The following is a 20,780-nucleotide window of genomic DNA, read 5'->3' on the forward strand; positions in this document are numbered from 1 at the left end:
TTAGCTGAATAAAAACAGATCTTCTCTTGCTTTCTACTACTAGGAAATATTTTTTATCCTTAAAATTTAATATAGATATTCATAAATACATCATCCTAAATTTAGGATTGAAATGATAGTTTGATCAAAATAATATTATATAAAAATATTAGTTGTGATTGTTATTTTAGGAGTTCATAAAATTTAGTATTTGAAGTAAAATATTGAAGAAATGAGTCCTAGTTGAATGTTTTAAAATGATTAAGAAAAACTCATTTGGGTATTGTTCCAAATAGCAAGAAAATATCCTAGTATACATATTCAAAAATTTGTCTATAAGAAAAACAATTTCTCTTATCCTTTAGTCAATTTAACGATCGGTTATAAGTTGATCTTATAATTTAACTTCCTTGATATAATATAAGATCCCTTCAAATAACATAAGGATGAAAGAAATATCTAAAATGAATGTAATCATCATTTACTATATACATATTCAAAAATCAATTAGCTAAATAAGCTCGAATTCAAACTCTTAACTAATATTTTAGTTTACAAGATATGATAACTGACTCACATACCTTAGCAATTAGGATTTACACGTAGATATCTAAAAAGTTGTTTCATGAAAATGAATAATTTATTTAACAAGTAGGATGAAATTAATAGTTTTATCAGGTCATATTGGTCATTGGAGTAAAAAAAAAAAATTGGCAGTGCTCATTTTAAATGGTTTAATATCATCGATTCCTATTATACTCGAAAAATATTTACATATATATGATATTATCTAATTTAGGTAAGGCCTCATGCCAATGAAATATCCTACATCATTTTAAATTCATGATCTTTACTAAATCTTTTCAATGTAGGACTTTGATTGAATCTCAACAATCCTCCCCTCAAACGAAGGACCACAATTATTCTTATCGTCCGAGCCTCCCCGCGAGCATCCAATCACCCTGACTTGCTCTGGACCTCTCCGCAAGCATCCGCATCCGATCACCTTTACCTACTCTGAGTCTCCCCACGAGCATTCGGCCACTTTAACCTACTTCGGGCTTCCACATAAGTATTCGATCACTCTGACTTACTCCAGGCCTCCCCGAGTATTCAACCACCCTAACTTGCTTCGAGGTATTCCCGCAAGCATTCGGTCAACCTGACCTACCCGAGTCCATCCTCAACTTCGTTCAAGGTCATCCCACATAATATCTGATATGGATTATGATTCTGATATCATTTGATGTGCCCAAAGGATGTTCACATATCTCCATAATGACATGATATTGTCCACTTTGGGTCTAAGCCCCCAAAAGACCTCATGCCAATGGAGATATCCTATATATTTTAAAATCTATAATTTTTACCCAATCTTTTCAATGTGAGACTTTAATTAAATCCCAATAATCCTATAGTAAAATACAGACATGTAAATCACAGGGGCATTTTGTCTTAGCTAGTGGCCCATTGTATAGGAGAGATCAGACACCCAACGAGATATTTTACATCTACTGGGAATTGATCCCAAAACCTATTGAAGTAACCACTCATACATATATCAACCATGTCAACTCGTGAAGACAGAAAGATAAAGGTCCTAGATAGCAAAGATTGAAGCCAATCTTGTACTTATCATTTTATTTATATATAATGATCAAATATGATTCATGAGGATTAGTATTTTTTTTTTTAGATTTACCTTCTTCCTATATTGTATATTGATCCCGTCCGGAAGCTGAGTCAGATGAAGGCGGGCCTTGTTGTGCTAGAAGTTGCAGGAGAGTCGTTGAGAGGCTGAGTCAGCGAGGTATCCCCCTGAAAAGATTCGTGCGGGCGGGTCTACGCAGAGAAGTGATCAGGATGACGACGCTATTGCTCTGCGCACACTCAGACAAGCCCACCGGTCGTTAGAGACCCAAAAACCAGGGAAAAAGTCCCTGGGTCAGGCCCTCCGACGCTCAAGTCAGGTACTTTTCTCCCAGAAAACACAGAGAAAGGACGAAAAGAAAAGTAAGAGATTAGTCAGAAATGACGAGTGAGCGTACCTGCGTAAGGGACAAAGCTTCCCTTTTTATACTGTAGTTGAGGCCTCTGGAACCTGGTAAATGTCAGGAAATGTCAGATGGCGGGCTTTGTATGGCAGCAATTAATACGTGTCTTTCCCTTATAGGCGGGCGGAGGAATCAAGAAGAGTATGAGCTTTTCCCCTGTTGGCATATTCCCTGACATGTGATGATTCTTCTCTGACAAGCGGTTACGATTCCTTGCAGGTTCATTTGTCATGTAGTGTCCGGCCCTCTGACCCACCTTTGTCTGTATTACTCAAAGTCTGCACACTGGGTCTGCTTTCCGACCTGTATTTATTCGTTCTTAACCAAGGCATGAATGTGCTGACCTGCACGCTGGGTCTGCTTTCCGACCCACATTTATTCGCTCTTATCCAAGGCATGAATATCCTGACCTGCACGCTGGGTCTGCTTCCCGACCCGCATCTGTTGGCTCTCCAAGGCATGAATGTCCTGACCTGCACGCTGGGTCTGCTTCCCGACCCGCATCTGTTGGCTCTTTATTCAAGGCATGAATGTCTCGACCTACACGCTGGGTCTGCTTCCCGACCCGCATATGTTGACTCTCCAAGGCATGAATGTCCTGACCTGCAAGCTGGGTCAGCTTCCCGACCCGTATCTGTTGGCTCTCCAAGGCATGAATGTCCTGACCTGCACGCTGGGTCTGCTTCCCGACCCGCATCTGTTGGCTCTCCAAGGCATGAATGTCCTGACCTGCACGCTGGGTCTGCTTTCTGACCTACCCTGGACACCCACGTCAGCTGGACTGTTGACCGGCCACGCTGTCTTGACTTCTGACCTTTTTGACTTCTTTGTCAGCCGGATTATTGACCAGCCACGTTGGCTTGACTTCAAGCCATATCATCTAATCGACCTCACACGAAATATGCATTGTATCACAAGTCTCCCCCTCAAGTCTAGTTGAAGGAAGACCCAAGTCTGACTGACTAGACCCATACACATCTCAGTGCTCTCCACCTCTCGCTTTACTAGCGGTACGGTGCTGGCGTAACTACGTCAGTGGTTGCTTTGAGTATTGTGCTTGAGTACTTGCTCCAGTGATCGCCTGTGGTATGACGTCTATACAATTTACTTTAGTGGTTGCGTGGAGTACCGTGCCTGAGTAATTGCTCCAGTGGTCGCCTGTGGTACGACATCTATGCAATTACTTTAGTGGTTGCTTGGAATACCGTGCCTGAGTAATTATTTTGTCTAGAATACTCTATCTCCTCTTTAAAAAGGCCCCCCAGATGATCGTTTCTCACATCCTGCTTTTTCACTGCTTATCCTTCTTTTTCCCTTGCTTTTTGTTATTCTACCTTCTCCCGACTTCCCCTAAGCACCATGCATTCGCCCTCTTCCGAGGAAGTCGATCAACCCACCCCTCAAATGCAGATACATCAGCTTATCCAACAGCTGGCCGAGAAGGAATGCGAGTTGAAAAACATGACCGCGGAGCGAGACCGTCAACTTGCTGCCTTGCATGACACAGGCGCCTTGTATCGCCTGGCTAAATCGCGGGTTCATGCTGAAAAGGCGGTGAAAGACAAATACCAGTCTGACCTACAACGTCAGCTTAGCCTCCAGGAGCGTCTGCAGCGAGAGCATGAGGCTGAGCTATCCCTCCTACGTGCATGCCTCAATGATAAGCAAGATATTATTGCTAGACAACAAACCGTCATTGGCTCCCTTCAAGCAGAGTTATCCTGAGCTTATAACATCCCAGCGGCTCTTGACCCTCAAGATGTTCCTTCCCAGGGCAGTGCCCACAGACCTTAACTAACACTTGTGGCCCCTGTATGGGCTTTGATTGTCTCAGTGACTCCTGCCCTGGCTTTAGTTGTCTCAGTGGCTCTTGTCCGAGCTTTAATTGTCTCAGTGGCTCTTGTCCGAGCTTTAATTGTCTCAGTGGCTCTTGTCTTGTAGTTCCTTCTTATGGCAACACCTGTATCCTTTACTTGCCTTATGTAATCTATAAACCCATTTTATAAACAGTGATTCAGTTACTGAGCTCGTATAATGGGCGATGACTTTGCCACGAATGTTTGACGCGCTCCCTGAGCTATGCTGTTATACTTGCTCGGGGTCCTTAAGCACTGGTTAGAGAGAGAGACTTATCCCCCTGGGCTGCCCATTTCCCATAACCTCCGTTTGGCGCCCACCAGCCTTATGCAGCAACCCGACTTTTCGACTTCTGAGCCTAACCTGCCTTTACTGCTACTCTGGCTACGCTGGTTCCCAAACATCTTTTCCAGTTTCGAGAGAGTCTTTTCATCTTCTTCTTCGATATAAAAGATTGGAAGCATCTCACCTTCCTTATCCGCCTTTTCCCTCCATATTTGCCTTTCAATCTGGCTCCTGGAATCCCCTGAGCCATCTGCTTTGCGTCGCCGACTAGCTTGTACTGAGAAAGCTTTACATGATATGACCTTAAGCCGGGATCTACAGACCTCTCTTTGTAGGGAGTTAGAAGAACTATGGCGAGCTGCCAAATGCAGGACTAGGGCCGAAACAGCTTTGAAGATGAAAGCGCAAGCAGACTTTCACGCTTAACTCCATCATATTCTCTATCTGAAGCTGAAGCATGAGGACGAGGTGACCTCTTTGAAAGAGGAAAATCAATTACAAAATGCCACCATTGACCAACTGTGGGACACCCTTACTCATGTCCAGAGGGAGTTGGCTCAGGCGCGGGCTCACTTAGAGGAAAGACCTGAAGGGTCTTAATCTGACAGCAATTAAGAACCCGATTGAATGTTCCTTTTTATGAATCACTCTTTATAAAATAAAGCTTGTTTTCTGCACTATATCTGTATCCCTCTTTCTCATCATTCTAGTGTATATGTCTATATTGCTGGGGAACACCTGCATTTCTTTTAACACTTCTAAAAAATATAACGAAAGCACTTTGCGTACCTTGCTCTTTTCTTACCTCTTAACACTATAGTAATGAGCAGCTATATAGGTAAATCGTGTTGCACTTCGAACCAAGAATGTTGACCGAAAATGCGCTTGTACTAGTTGGGATGGTTGTTGGCCGTGAGAGCAGAGCTCACTTGTAACTTGCGCTGAGGCAAGAGTCTGGAATAGCTGACCGAGCAGCTCGGTTGTTGGGCGTGAGAGCAGAGCTCACTTATAACTTGCACTGAGGCAAGAGTCTGGAATAGCCGACCAAGCAGCTCGGTCGTTGGGCGTGAGAGCAGAGCTCACTTATAACTTGCACTGAGGCAAGAGTCTGGAATAGCCGACCGAGCAGCTCGGTCGTTGGGCGTGAGAGCAGAGCTCACTTATAACTTGCACTGAGGCAAGAGTCTGGAATAGCCGACCGAGCAGCTCGGTCGTTGGGCGTGAGAGCAGAGCTCACTTATAACTTGCACTGAGGCAAGAGTCTGGAACAGCCGACCGAGCAGCTCGGTCGTTGGGCGTGAGAGCAGAGCTCACTTATAACTTGCACTGAGGCAAGAGTCTGGAATAGCCGACCGAGCAGCTCGGTCGTTGGGCGTGAGAGTAGAGCTCACTTATAACTTGCACTGAGGCAAGAGTCTGGAATAGCTGACCAAGCAGCTCGGTCGTTGGGCGTGAGAGCATAGCTCACTTATAACTTGCACTGAGGCAAGAGTCTGGAATAGCCGACCAAGCAGCTCGGTCGTTCGGCGTGAGAGCAGAGCTCACTTATAACTTGCACTGAGGCAAGAGTCTGGAATAGCCGACCAAGCAGCTCGGTCATTGGGCGTGAGAGCAGAGCTCACTTATAACTTGCACCGATGCAAGAGTCTGGAATAGCCGACCGAGCAGCTCGGTCGTTGGGCGTGAGAGTAGAGCTCACTTATAACTTGCACTGAGGCAAGAGTTTGGAATAGCCGACCGAGCAGCTCGGCTTCCGATCCGTACATAGGCTGTCGATCGGGGGTCGAACTCTCGATCCCAAATCATTTACAGGGCTTTGCCTTCGTCTGTCATCAAAAAATAATGTTACTGGTACTATGAAGATAACCATAGTAATACATCACTAAGCCTTGGCCTCGCTAAATTTGAACTTATTTCCCGCTAACTTTCTTCCTCGGTTTCCCAAACAACGCGGGGTTAGCGTTTACGTACGCTTGCTGCATATCATGATTTCCATATCACATCCATCATTAATGCGGCTCCTAGGAGGTTGACACCTGTTTTCTGCCTTTATTGCCTATGCAGAATGACGCCGCACACGCCACTCCCTTTTGTACACACTTCTAGATGCGGGTATGTTCTTTGACGATCAGACGGCCATAAGCTCTTTCCCCAAAAAGATACTCATTTGATATTTCCTAGGGAAACTCCCTTTATAAACCCTAAAGGTTGTCCGCAGCCATTGCCTTGCACACATTGCCCGCTTGCTTCTTGCTGCTTCGACTTCTCAGGCGTCTTCCCTCTTCCTCTTTTAAGCTCCTCCATTTAACGTTCTTCTCTTCTCTGACTAATCTCATCCTCAACCCCCTTGGATCCTGATAATGGCTGATGATAAGACCACTCTTTGATATTCTTACTTCATTTCGGATATAGACGACCACGACCTCTCCGTGATTTGCTCAGACCTGCACCTAAGTGATGCCTACGAACTCCGAGTTCCCACACCGCAAGAGCACCTCGCTAATCCTCCAGAAGGCTTTGTAACCATTTTTAAAGACCAGATTTTAGGAGGTCTTCGTTTTCCCATCCATCCATTCGTCTCTTCTTTGAGCGAATATTTTGGCGTTTGTATTTCTCAGTTTGCTCCTAACTTCTTTCGAGCAATCTGTGGCACCCTTATTCTCTGTCGTATGTATGAGTTTCCTTTGACTGTTCATCTTTTTCACCACTTTTATTCCTTCAAGCGGTCAGAGCCAGGAGTGTTTATGGTACAGGCTAGGTCTGGCTACAAGTTTTTCTCCGATCTGTCTTCTTCCAACAAGGGGTGGAAATCTCGCTTTTTCTTTGTCAGACTTCCTAAGCCACTGGTCGGGCCCACACAATGACGATCTGACCTTCCAACTAACCTCCCCGTACATCATCACCAGCCCTCTTGTGTCCCCGCTTCCGAAGCACTTCAAGGAGTACTTGTTAACCTCTCTATGTTGTTACTGGAAGGCTTTCTGTACTTATTTGGGCTTAGCCCTGTTCAGGAGGACCTCGGGGCTCCGTTTGGTAAGACCCTGTTTTCCTTTCTTCTACTATTCACTAACTGAGATATCTTTCTTTCTTATTGCAGAGGTCGTCATGTACCGAGCTCACACCTCTGATGCTAAGCACCGATCTGCCGCTTATTTGAAAAATCTAGGCAAGAACTTAAGAGGGGAATAACAGCTTCTTCCCGGTCTGGTCCCTCTGCTTCACAATTACCACATTCGGCTTCCTCCATGATCCCGCCTACGGTGGCCCGGGAAGGAACTTCCTCCGTTTCACCTGTGGAAGAGGCACCAACTGAAGGCCAGGTCACGGTAGAACACACTAGTCCCCCCCTAACACAGCAAGCTGAAGAGGCTTCTATAGAGCAGGCCGGAGAGGTTACTGCAAAGCAGGCTGGGGAAGCTACTATAGAGCAGGTCGATGAAGCCACTGTAGAGCAAATTTGAGGACAGGCCTGTAATACTCCCCCAACCGGCCGAGCGTCTAAATACTGTGGAGCTTAAAGTTCCTGTTGCTTCACCTCAAATATCGACTTCGGCTCCTAGTTCAGATATTCCCGAACCAGCTTTTGTTCAAGCGCCCACCTCCGTTCCTGGTCAGCCATCTTTACTCTCAACGGAACAGCCCGGGAGCTCCGCAACTCCACTTGCCCCCCTTCCCTTAGATGTTCCCGTTTCTTCTAGATCCCGGCGAAAGACTCGCAAAAGATACTCTTTTACTGATTTTTGGCGCGTGCCTTCCTCCACAGGCTCAGAAGTAACCGCCAAAACTATTGATGGGGCCCCTCCCCTTACTGCTTCAATCGAATTAGAGGGAGACCTAGCAGCCTCCTGGCGATCTGGCAGTCGCAAGTTTTGCAAAAATGCTCCTCTGGAAGGGCTGGATCAAGCGGCTTGTCTGATGTCTGCCGTAAGTCTCATTATTTTTATGTCCCTTGACTGTTACTTTTTATGACTTTTCTTCTGCTATCTAACACAGGCCTGCGCTGCCAATCTAAGTACCGTTAAGTACGCCTGTGACTTGCTCAGAGAGAATGAAAGGCTGAAAGCTCGGCTAGAGGAAGTGGAGCTGCCCTTGACACCTCGTGACCCGCTTAACCCCACTCCTAGAGACTTAGCACAATATCTTCGCTTTCTTGGAGAATCTGCTGACATGGCTCGCAATATTTCCCATGCAGCTTTTGACAAAATAAAAGCCCTGGAAGCAGAGGTGCAGGCCGGTAAGTCGACTTTGGCCTCCGAGGTGGAAAAGCGCCAAGAGCTAGCGGCCGAGCTGGCAAAGAAGGATGCTCAGCTAGTCAGCTTACAAGGAACCCGAGAGAGTCTTCAAAAGACCTTGGCGGAAGTCCAAAGTCAGCTTGCTTCTAGCGCCGACCGGGAGAAGACTCTCCAAGCCCAGTGGGAGGCCAACCAAGCAACTCTCAAGGCTGAGCAAGTCAATCTTCTGCAAGCTCAAGAGGAGGCTTCCCAAAGTCAAGGGGCCCTAACGCAAGCTCGTGCGGCCACGGAGAGAGCCCAGACACAATTGGCCGAGTATCAAGCAGGCGAGGTGGGTCGGCTAAGGGCCTACAGACGAGCATATGTCACCTCCCCCTTCTTCATAAAGAAAATGGGTGATGCGATGCATTTTATGGTATGCTGCGGCGTGGGTGGAGGAGCTCGTCAAATGCTAGAGCAGAATATGATTTTATCTGTCCCTTCGGAGGATTTTGTAGACATAGACCGCATCATGGACGAGATTCCTGATGAGTCCTTCCCCTCCTTCAAGGATGACGACGACTCCTTTCTTCTACTCGAACCTCCGGCTGCCTCTGCTCCAGACTCGCATGAACCCCTCGCAGACCTCGTTGCTGATACCTCAACTCCTGCAAATAACCCTCTATAGACTGGCATTGCACCTTATATGCCTTGATGTGAAACTGTACTTGAACAACCTTTATTTCCAACTTTTTTCTTTGACATACCTGCGCTTCTTTTGATATGCCATAGTAGTGTACCTTTGATGTCGACACTTATCGTGGTACTCGCCTGATATTGTATTGATCAATTGTTGTTAACAATCAATCCTTCTTCTGTTCCCGCTTCGGACTTTTGTTTTAGATCTTACTTACGCCTGATCAGGGATCGCTTTAATTTCCTGACCTGCTTCCTTCTACTAACTTTGCTTTATTCTTACCTCTCGATCCTCGTTCTCCTTTACGGGTCAGTCAAAGTCTAAAGTCCATCCAGGTCAGGATTCGTCTACACAGGCCAGGATTCATTCAGATCCCGATCTGTGTTGAGGAGAATGATTAGACAATCAACGATCTGAACCACTCTTTCTTCAGGTCTACTTGCACGTCCACTGTTATTTAGGAGATAAGACAGCTCGGGAAAGCGCCACTGTTTTTTTGAGATCCAGCTGTCCTTTTCCCATATCCGCCTCTTCGTACTTTGTGCCAACACTCGTACTTTGTGCCAGCACTATTCCCATCATGCCCCTAGACGTTATTCCCGAAGCTGATCCTACCGCTCTCGTTGTTCCCGCCCATTATTTTACGCCACTAGATGATAATCTGCCGAAAATACCCCTTTGTTAGACGCCTATAAATATACTCCTTTCTCTCGCTTTGCAACATTTGGTCCTTTTCGCTTCTATTTGGTACCCGCGTCCTTCTCGCTTCTGTTCCTTTCTATTTGATCCTTTTTCTCCTTTGATCATGGCGTCCCCTTCTTTTCTTTCTTCTTTGGTATCAATTTTTTACCCTGGCTCTTCCTCCTTTGATGAGTGTGCTCGAGATGATCTACGCTACACTTATGGGATCGAGGACGACGTGCAAGTTATCATCCCGACTGGAGTACATCGATTTTCTGAGCCCCCTATTAGCTCCAGTACCTTTTTCCGAGAACAATTTGTGGCTGGCTTTCGTCTTCCTATTCATCCCTTCTTTACTGATATCGGACGCCATTTCCGCATTCCTCTGGGGCAACTGACTCCTAACTCCATAAGGATCCTCTGTGGCTTTGTGATTCTGTGCGAAGTATGCGAAATATCCTGGTCCGCCTACTTATTTCATTGCTTCTTCACCTTAAGGCACCAAGAAGGCGTATTTCACTTTCAACCTCGTCTTCGCACTAATCTTTTCTCCTCCATACCGCCTTCTGACCCCTAACTGGAGGAACCAATTTTTCTTTATCGCCTTTCCTCACGATGTAGAGTGGCCTCTACGATGGCAACCATCACTCCCCTCTTCTCCTGAACTAGGTGACTTTCACCTCGACACTTCCTATTTGGAAGCTTCATCTCGCTTGGCAGGCTGGCGCATTAACTTAATGCGCCTATTATCAGAGGAAATGTTGTCCTACTTCCGCCTAAGCAATCTGACCCAGGAGGCGCCTCGCTCATTGGGTGAGTCTTTCTTTTTGTTCTGTCCTCATTTCTTGGGTACTTTATTCTTCTTCAGTGGCGAGTTGTTTCACACTTTGCCTGGTGCAGCGGAAGTCTTAACCCAGGCCTCAGCAGTTCACCCCCTTCCTCTAAGCGACATGGAGATAATGAGGCGAGGGTGAGTTATCCTGGAAAGAAGGGCCCTCCCCTTTTCATCTTCAACCCTGACCGGTAGGGCTTCCTTGGCGAATCCGCCGCCCAGACCTGTTCGACGAAGACCCCCTACCGCTCGACCTGCTTTTTTGGCTCGTCCTACTCGCCCTCGGACTGCTCGTGCGCCTCGATTGGCTGCCCGCGCTCCCCCCGGGCTCCCGCTCGCCCCCGAGCTCCACATACGGCTCGGCCTACTGCTACAACATCCTCATTGGAGAATCTTCCCCGAGCCTCTTTCACCCCTGGTCAGGATCGTAGTGCAATGCTTATGGGCCTTGGCGGAAGAACGGGCAACGTCTTCTTCGCTGATCCGGATTTCAGAGAAGCCTCGCAGGCGGCTCGCCGGGCTCATGCCACGAATGAACACACGAGTCATAATGTTCCTTCTCCTTCTAGACACCGGACTCGACCATCCTCCGATGATTCTGGCTCTGACGATCGGCCGCTATCTCAGAGACGCCGGCACTAAGCTCCTCGCCCGACATCTGACTTTGGCCCGTCATCTGTCCCTTCTCCTCCTCCGCCTGCAGCGGCTTCTCCTACTCACCCTCATGTGACTCCACCTTCCTTCCCGAGCCAGGCGGCTGATCCTCCTACTTCATCTATTAATCGGCCCGAGCCCCCCTCTATTCCTTCCGCCCCCTCGCAACATGCCCCGGCCGATGAGGTCGGCTCCTCGCAACATGCTCGGAGAGATGAAATAGGTCCTTCGGAGCGACCCTTCCATATCCCACCTACAGTACCTCCTCAAGGACCTTCCTCAGCTCCTTCTGATGCAACCGCCGAGCCTTCAGCTCCTCCAAATTTTGTTGCGGGTCCCTCAGGCCCTTCTCCTCTTATTTATCGACATTATCGCACTACTCTTCCTTCTGAGGCCCACTTATGTACCCAGACATATATTCCCACCAGCTCTTTAACAATGAAAGGTCGTCTGGCCACTATATGGGAAGAAAGTCTGCGGCATATGGATTCCTTGCCTTCCCCGGCCCAGATGGATCAATTTGCGGAATTATACATTAAGGTTACCCTTGAAGATTCCTCAACTATTATTTTTCTCGCTCTTATCTAATATTTCTTATGCGTCACAGGCCTGCGCGGAATCACTGAGCATGACTCATTCTTTCCACGCCACTCATTATCAGAATAAGATGCTGCAAGATCGTGTTGCTGAACTGGAAACGCAGCTGAACGATCCTGCTCAGGCCAGCTATGCTTTGCACACGCAGATAAAAGAGTTAACCAGGAGAAAAAATAGTTTGGAGGTGTCTCTAGCTCTATCCAACCACGAACTTAAAGATCTCCAAAAGAAGCTAAGTCATGCCGATACTGTACACCAACAGAATATGGATCAGCAGGCTTTAGAGCAGCAAAGAACTATGGACCAGTTGGCTCAAAAACTACGTGCGGCTGAAACTCTGGTGCGGGATCAGGATCAAAGGTTAAAATCGCAGGAGGTCCTTTTACAATCTCAGGAGGCCCGTCTGAGTTCCCAAGCAACAAATCTGGCCACTGCTAGAAATGAACTAGCTCAGGCTAGAGCCACAGCAGAAGGCGTGTCAACAGCTCTGACAATTTATAAAGAAGGAGAGAACGACCGCTGTTTGCAGAGCCGTGCTGCGTATCTGCGCTCTCCAGAGTTTTGCGCTCAAATGGGACATCGTTTTTCCACGTCTGTTATTTATGGGGCAGGCGGAGCTTTGCGACAACTTCACGAGCAATACTATTTAAAATCCCTTCCTCCTCCCGAATTTCTGGACCATGACCGAATCCTTAAAGAGATACCCGACGATATATTCGATCCTTTTGATATACAATGACCTGAAAATGGCTTGTAAACTTCTTGACTGTTTCTTCGCTTACTTTGTGATAAAGTTTTTCATACAATCTGTTTTTACATTTCCCGCTTTTCCCGATCCGCCCTTTCAGGTATACTAACCTGACTTATGAGATGAGTCTCTGTTAGGCTCATCCTTTGGTCTGCGCTTTCCAGCCTGTCTTTTCAGACTCTATAAGGTCGCAGATAATTAGCGCTCCAGGGCCGATCCAGCTTCTTGCCTCGTTCATCTTGCAAATAATAAGCTCCAGAGACCAACTTCTTAATGACCTTATACGGTCCATCCCATTGTGGTGCCAACTTAGTCACATCCCCTACTGGCTTGATTTGCTTCCAGACCAGATCTCCCTCCCGAAAGAATCGGGGAACTACTCTTCGGTTGTAATTTTGTCTCATTCTTTGCCGATAAGCTTCTAGCCGAGCCATCGTTCGATCTCGAGTTTCGCTAATAAGATCTAGCTCCGCTAGCCGTCGCTCCGTATTTCCTTCATCATAGAGTATCCTTCTAACTGACGGTATACCAATTTCTATGGGTACCACTGCCTCATTACCATAAACCAGGTGAAATGACGTCAGACCTGTGCTTTCCCAAGGTGTTGTACGATAAGCCCATAAAATGCTTGGTAGCTCTTCCACCCAATTGTCTCCTACATGATCTAGCTTAACCTTCAAACCCCGGACTATTTCTCTGTTAACTACTTCAGTCTGGTCATTGCTTTGAGGATAGGCTACTGAAGTGAAAACTTGTGTTATATCAAATCCCTTTCACCAGGCCTGTATTCTCTGCCCTTGAAACTGCCTTCCATTGTCAGACACCAGCTTATGAGGGATACCAAATCGGCAGAGGATGTTCTTCCACAAGAATTGAATAACCGCACCCTCTGTAATCCGGGCCAAGGCCTCTGCTTCTATCCACTTAGAAAAATAATCCACGACCACCAATAAGAAACGCCTTTGACCTGGTGCCATCAGAAATGGTCCTACAATATCCATACCCCACTGATCGAAAGGACAGGATACGATGGACGTTCTCAACAGAGCTGTAGGTTGATGTGTCAAGTTCTGATGTTTCTGGCAGGACAAGCAGGTGTTCACCAACCTCTGCGCATCCCTTTGTAAAGTAGGCCAAAAATATCCGGCCAAGAGCACCTTGCGAGATAACGTCCGACCTCCTACATGGTTTCTACAACATCCCAAGTGTATTTCCTGCAAGGCTTGGTCGGCTTCCTCCATGCCCAAGCATTTAAGTAAAGGTTGAGAGAAGGATCTTTTGTAGAGCTGGTCCCCAATCATGACATAAGCATGAGCCTGCCTTCTTATTAATCGAGACTCTTCTGGATCTGTAGGTAAGACCCCTTGCCTGAGATAACTTATCACGGGTGTCCGCCAGTCAATAGTTACCCCCGCGTTGTTTTGCAAATCTATCTGGGCTATCAGGAAGGTTTGTGCTATTGATCGATCTAATACCCAAGTAGTTAAGGAACTGGCCATCTTTGCTAGCTCATCCGCCCGCTCATTCTCCGACCTGGGTATCTTTGTTACAGTGACTTCTGCAAATTCTACTTTCATCTTTTCGTAAGCTTCTCGATATATTTGTAATTTATCACAATTTATAACGAAGTTGCCAGTAATCTGTTGAGTCACTAACTGAGAATCTGAATAGATGATTACCCGGGCTGCCCCGACATGTCGGGCTGCTTGCAACCCAGCCAACAAAGCCTCGTACTCTGCTTCATTATTAGTGGCCCAAAAATTCAGCCGTACTGCCACCTGGAGTATATCTCCTTGCGGAGATATTACTAGGACCCCGACTCCGCTTCCTTGATGATTGACAGACCCATCTACATAGATCTTCCATGTTTCTTCAGAGCTGTTTTGATGTACCTCTGTTAAGAAATCTGTCAGGGCTTGTGCTTTAATAGTGGTGCGGGGCTGATATTGTATATCATATTCTCCCAACTCAGTGACCCATTTAATAAGTCGGCCCGCAACTTCAACATTGGTCAATGCTCTTCCCATGGTGCTATTGGTCAATACTGTGATTGGATGCGATAAAAAGTAAGGTCGTAGCCGCAGAACCATAAGAACCAATCCGTAAACCAACTTCTCGAGTGCCGTGTATCTGGCCTCGGCTCCCTTCAATAAATGGCTGAAGAAATACACGGGTCGTTGTACATGATCATGTTCTTTGACTAGCACTGCCCCTACAGCCTCAGGGGTGGCTGACAAATAAACCCATAAGGGTTCCCCTACAATTGGCTTAAAAAGAGAAGGCAGAGTCTCCAGATATTTCTTCAATTCCTCAAAAGCTTTAGTGCATTCTTCGTCCCACTGGAACTTGGACGCTTTTCTTAGCACTTTGAAGAAAGGAGCAGCTCGATCTGCAGATCTGGAAATGAATCTAGACAGGGTTGTTATTCTTCCGACCAGCTTCTGGGTCTCCTTCAAATTTTGAGGCGGTTGCATATCTTTGAGCACCTGTACTTTTTCAGGATTGACCTCTATTCCTCGCTCGGTCACTAAGTAACCCAAGAATTTCCCCCCTTTAGCCCCGAATAGACATTTCAAAGGATTGAGTTTCAACCCATACTGTCGGAGAGTTCTGCACGTTTCCTCCACATCTTTGACCAAGTTTTCGGCCAGTGGGGACTTCATAAGTATGTCGTCAACATAGACTTCCACATTTCGCCCGATCTGCTCCCGGAAGATTTTATCCATCATTCGCTGGTATGTAGCTCCAGCGTTCTTGAGGCCAAAGGGCATGACAGTATAACAGAAAGTACCATCAGCCGTAATAAAACTAACATTCTCTTTATCTTCCCGGGCTAGAGGTATCTGATGATATCCCTGATAAGCGTCCAGCATACAAATTCTCTCGCATCCAGCTGTGGAGTCCACCATTTGATCAATCCGGGGCAAAGGGTAGCAATCTTTAGGGCTGGCCCGGTTGAGGTCTCGGAAATCTATACATACTCTCCACTTGTTGTTAGACTTTTTTACCAAGTCCACATTGGAAAGCCATGAAGGAAATTGCACTTCTCGAACATGTCCTGTCTTCTTGAGCTGGTCCACCTCTGCTCTTATTATTTTATTCTGGTCAGCTGAAAAATTCCTTTTCTTCTGCTTCACAGGCCGGGACTCAGGTAGCAAATGCAACTTGTGCTCAGCCACCTCTGGCTTAACCCCAGGAAGTTCCTCCGTAGACCAGGCAAAGACATCCCTATTGCGGATTAAGCACTGAATCAATTCTTCTTTGAGGGAAGAAGGTAAATCGCTTGCAACCCTGGTCAGACTCGCAGGTCGCCCAGCATGCAACTGCACTTCTTCCCAGGGGATGGGCTCCTCAGAGATGGGAAGAAGCTCCTCTTGAACGACATAAACACCTCCGTCCTGCGTCCTTTGATGTTTCCGAGCCTCAACTCGGACCATATCGATATAACATCGCTGAGAGACCTTTTGTTCTCCCCTAACTTCCCTGACCTGCTCGCCCACTGGAAACTCGATTTTTTAGTGAAAGGTGGAAACAGCGGCTTTAAATTCATGCAGGGCGGGCCTCCCTAGGATGACATTATAGGAAGAAGGGGAGTCCACCACTATAAACGTGCTCCTCCTTGTGCGTACCAGTGGCTCAGTGCCTAGAGATATGGCCAGCTTAATCTGACCCATGGGCTTCACTTCGTTGCCCGTGAATCCATATAAAGAGGTAGCTACTGGTTGAAGCTCAACGGCGTCAATCTGCATTTCTTCAAATGCGGTCCTGAATAGAATGTTGACCGAACTCCCGGTGTCAACAAAAACTCTAGCTACTCGGTTGTTAGCAATGATAGCCTTGATGATGAGCGCATCGTCATGAGGCAATTCCAAACCCTCCAAGTCTGCTGGTCCAAAGCTAATGACAGGGTCAGCAGCCTGCTCTTGACTACATCCGACAGCATGAACCTCCAATCGCCGCACATGAGACTTGCGCGCTCTCCCTGAGTCCCCGTCGGTCGGCTCCCCAGAGATCATGCCGATCTTTCTGACGGCCGTATTGCCTCTGTTCTCGACTTCTCGTGATCCTTCTGGCTCTTTTCCCCCGCTAGGTTGATGACTGCTAGGTCCTGCGAGATCAGAGCGAGATGGTCCTGCTGGTCCCGCCGCCCTTTGTTCTTCCATCATTTTGATCAACTGAGGAGCTAGCTCAGGTGGGGGCAAACTCATCTCAGCAGCTCGCTTGGAGTCTCTAGCAAACTGAAAACAATGGTTAGTAGCATGTGTACGAGATCTGTGATAGGTGCAATACCGAGTACTCCTTGGCCCAGGTCGGGGAATATGCACAGCAGCTACTCGAGGAGCAGGTCGAATTTCGGGCCCGGAAGGAAAGGCAGGTCGGACTTCCCGGGCTCGCGGCAGAGGTTTAGGGGGTGGTTGAGGCGCTCTTCTTTCCTGCCAGTTGGTGGGAGGAAGTGGTTTTTCGGCCGTCCTGCGAGCGGCTTGTGCTTCTTCTACCTTGATTTAAGAAGCAGCTTTTTCCACCATCTCATCAAAATTCCGAGCGGGATTCTTGATGAGATCTCTGAAGAACTCACCTTCCCCCAATCATGGGAAAAGGCGCTCATCAGAATCTCTGAAGTGGCAGTGGGAACATCTTGAGTCACTTGATTGAAGCGGTTGATATATTTTCTTAGGGGCTCAGTCGGCCCCTGCTTTAGAGCGAAAAGGCAATGATCTGTCTTTTGATACTTCTTACTGCTGGTAAATCGGCGCAGAAAAGCCGCTTTGAAATCCAGGAAACATGTGAGGGACCCTTGAGGCAACCCATAAAACCATTTTAGGGCTGAACCAAATAAAGTATTTAGGAAAGCTCTGCATTTAATAGCATCGCTATATTGGTGCAGTAGGGCTGCGTTTTTGAATTTCACAGATGATCCTCCGGATCCTTGCTCCCATCATATTCTCCAATCGATGGAGCTCTATAACCCTTAGGTAGCCTTTCGTTTAGAATCCTAGCTGAGAAGGGCACTTTCTCGTCTGGATCTTCAGGGAACACCTCAGGTAAGACAAGGGCTTTTCCCTTTTTTGAATCCCGCGGCTGTAAGCTCTCAGCTACAGATGCTTGAGGCTGCTCCTTCTTGAGGCTATGTGCTTGGGGCTCTGGCTGGTAATATCCTATACCAGGCTCACGATAAGGGTGTTGAGGAAATACTTCAGGTTGTTTTCTTTTGGAACCCCGATCTGAAAAAGATAGGGGCTCCTTGGAAGCCTCAGCCGGAATTTGTTTGGGTCGTGAGACAGTCACTTGTCTCTCAGAGGTCGCCAATCTTTTGGCCTCCTTGAAGAGCTCATACTCCCCAGCGGTCATGGTGACGTGAATTCGACCAGACTCCTCCATCGTCACGTTCCGGATCAGGTTGTTGTGTTTCCCATAGACGACGCCAAATTTGATCCCGTCCGGAAGCTGAGTCAGATGAAGGCGGGCCTTGTTGTGCTAGAAGTTGCAGGAGAGTCGTTGAGAGGCTGAGTCAGCGAGGTATCCCCCTGAAAAGATTTGTGCGGGCGGGTCTACGCAGAGAAGTGATCAGGATGACGACGCTATTGCTCTGCGCACACTCAGACAAGTCCACCGGTCATTAGAGACCCAAAAACCAGGGAAAAAGTCCCTAGGTCAGGCCCTCCGACGCTCAAGTCAGGTACTTTTCCCCCAGAAAACACAGAGAAAGGACGGAAAGAAAAGTAAGAGATTAGTCAGAAATGACGAGTGAGCGTACCTGCGTAAGGGACAAAGCTTCCCTTTTATACTGTAGTTGAGGCCTCTGGAACCTAGTAAATGTCAGGAAATGTCAGACGGCGGGCTTTGTATGGCAGCGATTAATACGTGTCTTTCCCTTATAGGCGGGCGGAGGAATCAAGAAGAGTATGAGCTTTCCCCCTGTTGGCATATTCCCTGACATGTGATGATTCTTCTCTAACAAGCGGTTACGATTCCTTGCAGGTCCATTTGTCATGTAGTGTCCAACCCTCTGACCCACCTTTGTCTGTATTACTCAAAGCCTGCACGCTGGGTCTGCTTTCCGACCTGTATTTATTCGTTCTTAACCAAGGCATGAATGTGCTGACCTGCACGCTGGGTCTGCTTTCCGACCCACATTTATTCGCTCTTATCCAAGACATGAATGTCCTGACCTGCACGCTGGGTCTGCTTCCCGACCCGCATCTGTTGGCTCTCCATGGCATAAATGTCCTGACCTACACGCTGGGTCTGCTTCCCGACCCGCATCTGTTGGCTCTTTATTCAAGGCATGAATGTCTCGACCTACACGCTGGGTCTGCTTCCCGGCCCGCATATGTTGACTCTCCAAGGCATGAATGTCCTGACCTGCAAGCTGGGTTAGCTTCCCGACCCGCATCTGTTGGCTCTCCAAGGCATGAATGTCCTGACCTGCACGCTGGGTCTGCTTCCCGACCCGCATCTGTTGGCTCTCCAAGGCATGAATGTCCTGACCTGCACGCTGGGTCTGCTATCCGACCTACCCTGGACACCCACGTCAGCTGGACTGTTGACCGGCCACGCTGTCTTGACTTCTGACCTTTTTGACTTCTTTGTCAGCCGGATTATTGACCAGCCACGTTGGCTTGACTTCAAGCCATATCATCTAATCGACCCCACACGAAATATGCACTGTATCATATATGTATGAAAGATTTAGGTTAGTGATAACCATGTAAGATAATACTTTCAAAGCTATAAAAAAGTGGATGTGTTGTTTCTCTGATCCTGAGGTAATGTTGCAACAATTAAGTTCTCCAAGTGGTTAACCAAGCATCTAAGGGTCGAATATGAGATTCTTCCAGTGGGACGATAACCCTAAAATGTTGGTTGTTGGATGGGCCTCTATGAGCGCTTCCCGATTCACCTTGATGTTTAGTGGAAAACTTTCATGGGGTCGGACCGATCACTTCCAAGATTAGTTGTTTCGAAAAACTGGATACCTAGATTATTAAAAAAAAAAAGTTGATGTATTGTTCCATCATCTATCAATCTACCTGTGGGTTTTGCAATCCCCTCCCTGTATATTTACCTAACGGGTTCATGCATGCCAACCATAGAAGTGACCAAGCAAGATTGTGTATGTAGGCTATTTTACTTAAGTCAAAGCCAAAGTTAGTGCCCCCCTGGACATTGGTGAAGTGTGGAGACCACACAATCTAATCAAGCGTAGGTGAGCAAGGAGACAGATGACAAAGCACATCCTTGGAAAAGGTTTTGTTGCTTGGGAACATCCCTACTCGGGAACATCTCCGGAAAGATGTTGCAGCTCATGAACATCCTTGGAAAAAGGTGTTGTTGTTTGGGAACATCCTTGCTCAAGAACATCCCCGGAAAGATGTTGCGACTCATGAACATTCCTGCTCAAGAATATCCCCGGAAAACAACCCCGACCCAGAGGTCGGGCCGTCCTGGGCGATTGCCTAGGGCCCCAAGTTTGGAGGGGCCCACAACTGTTAAATATTTATATAATATATATATATATAAATTATTTTAAGAATTAAGTTTTATAAATCTTTATTGTTGCACCTGCTCTTCCGCGCCACACAAGCTCAAGGCTCAAGTTTTTGGAGGGGCCCATATCTTTTAAATGATATATATATATAAATTGTTTTAAGAATTAGGTTTTATAAACCTTGCATTGTTGTATGTTCTATGTTGCATCTGTTCTTCTGTCGCCGCACAAAGCTCAAGCTCTTTCAATTTCTACCGACGATCTCCTCTTTCGTATTCTCTCTACTTCTCAGTTTTCTCTTGGATTTTTTGTTTGCTCTCCTTTCTACCGGAGACTCCGCGAGACCGCGACGGCATCACAGCGAGTGAGCGAGGTTGCGCCTTTGCCACTTCTCTACACGGCTGCACCAGCACCTCCGGCACGCTGCACCTGAAGTTTTTGAACTTACGGTGCGGAGGTTTGCGAGTTGCGGTGGTTGCGGATTGTCATCTACTCATCTTTGCAATTTTATCTATTGAAAAAGAGATTTTAGAAAATCTTGAAATTAATAATATTATACAGATGATTTTGCATCTAGAAAAGTTAGAAGAAGTCATTATAAATAATTTTTACTTTATGAAAAAAAAATTAAGGGTCTATTTTGATTGTTTCGTCCCAGGCCTCCTGATTGTTAGGACCGGGGCTGGCGGAAAGGCA

The 20,780-nt window shown here is 47.0% G+C and overlaps 1 protein-coding gene across 1 annotated transcript; it reads right to left on the minus strand.

The window, feature by feature from the left end:
• Positions 1-12,768: 12,768 nt before the first annotated feature.
• LOC122007118 lies at positions 12,769-17,404 on the minus strand. Its single transcript, XM_042562899.1, has 6 exons — positions 17,333-17,404; positions 17,172-17,285; positions 16,287-16,833; positions 15,409-16,094; positions 13,373-15,252; positions 12,769-13,318 (listed from the first exon to the last, which is right to left on the minus strand). The coding sequence occupies exons 1-6, from the start codon at positions 17,402-17,404 to the stop codon at positions 12,769-12,771; spliced, it is 3,849 nt and encodes a 1,282-aa protein (XP_042418833.1).
• Between the last annotated feature and the right edge of the window lie 3,376 nt (positions 17,405-20,780).

This window comes from Zingiber officinale, chromosome 1A (assembly GCF_018446385.1).
Source record: "Zingiber officinale cultivar Zhangliang chromosome 1A, Zo_v1.1, whole genome shotgun sequence".
Lineage (NCBI taxonomy): Eukaryota > Viridiplantae > Streptophyta > Magnoliopsida > Zingiberales > Zingiberaceae > Zingiber > Zingiber officinale.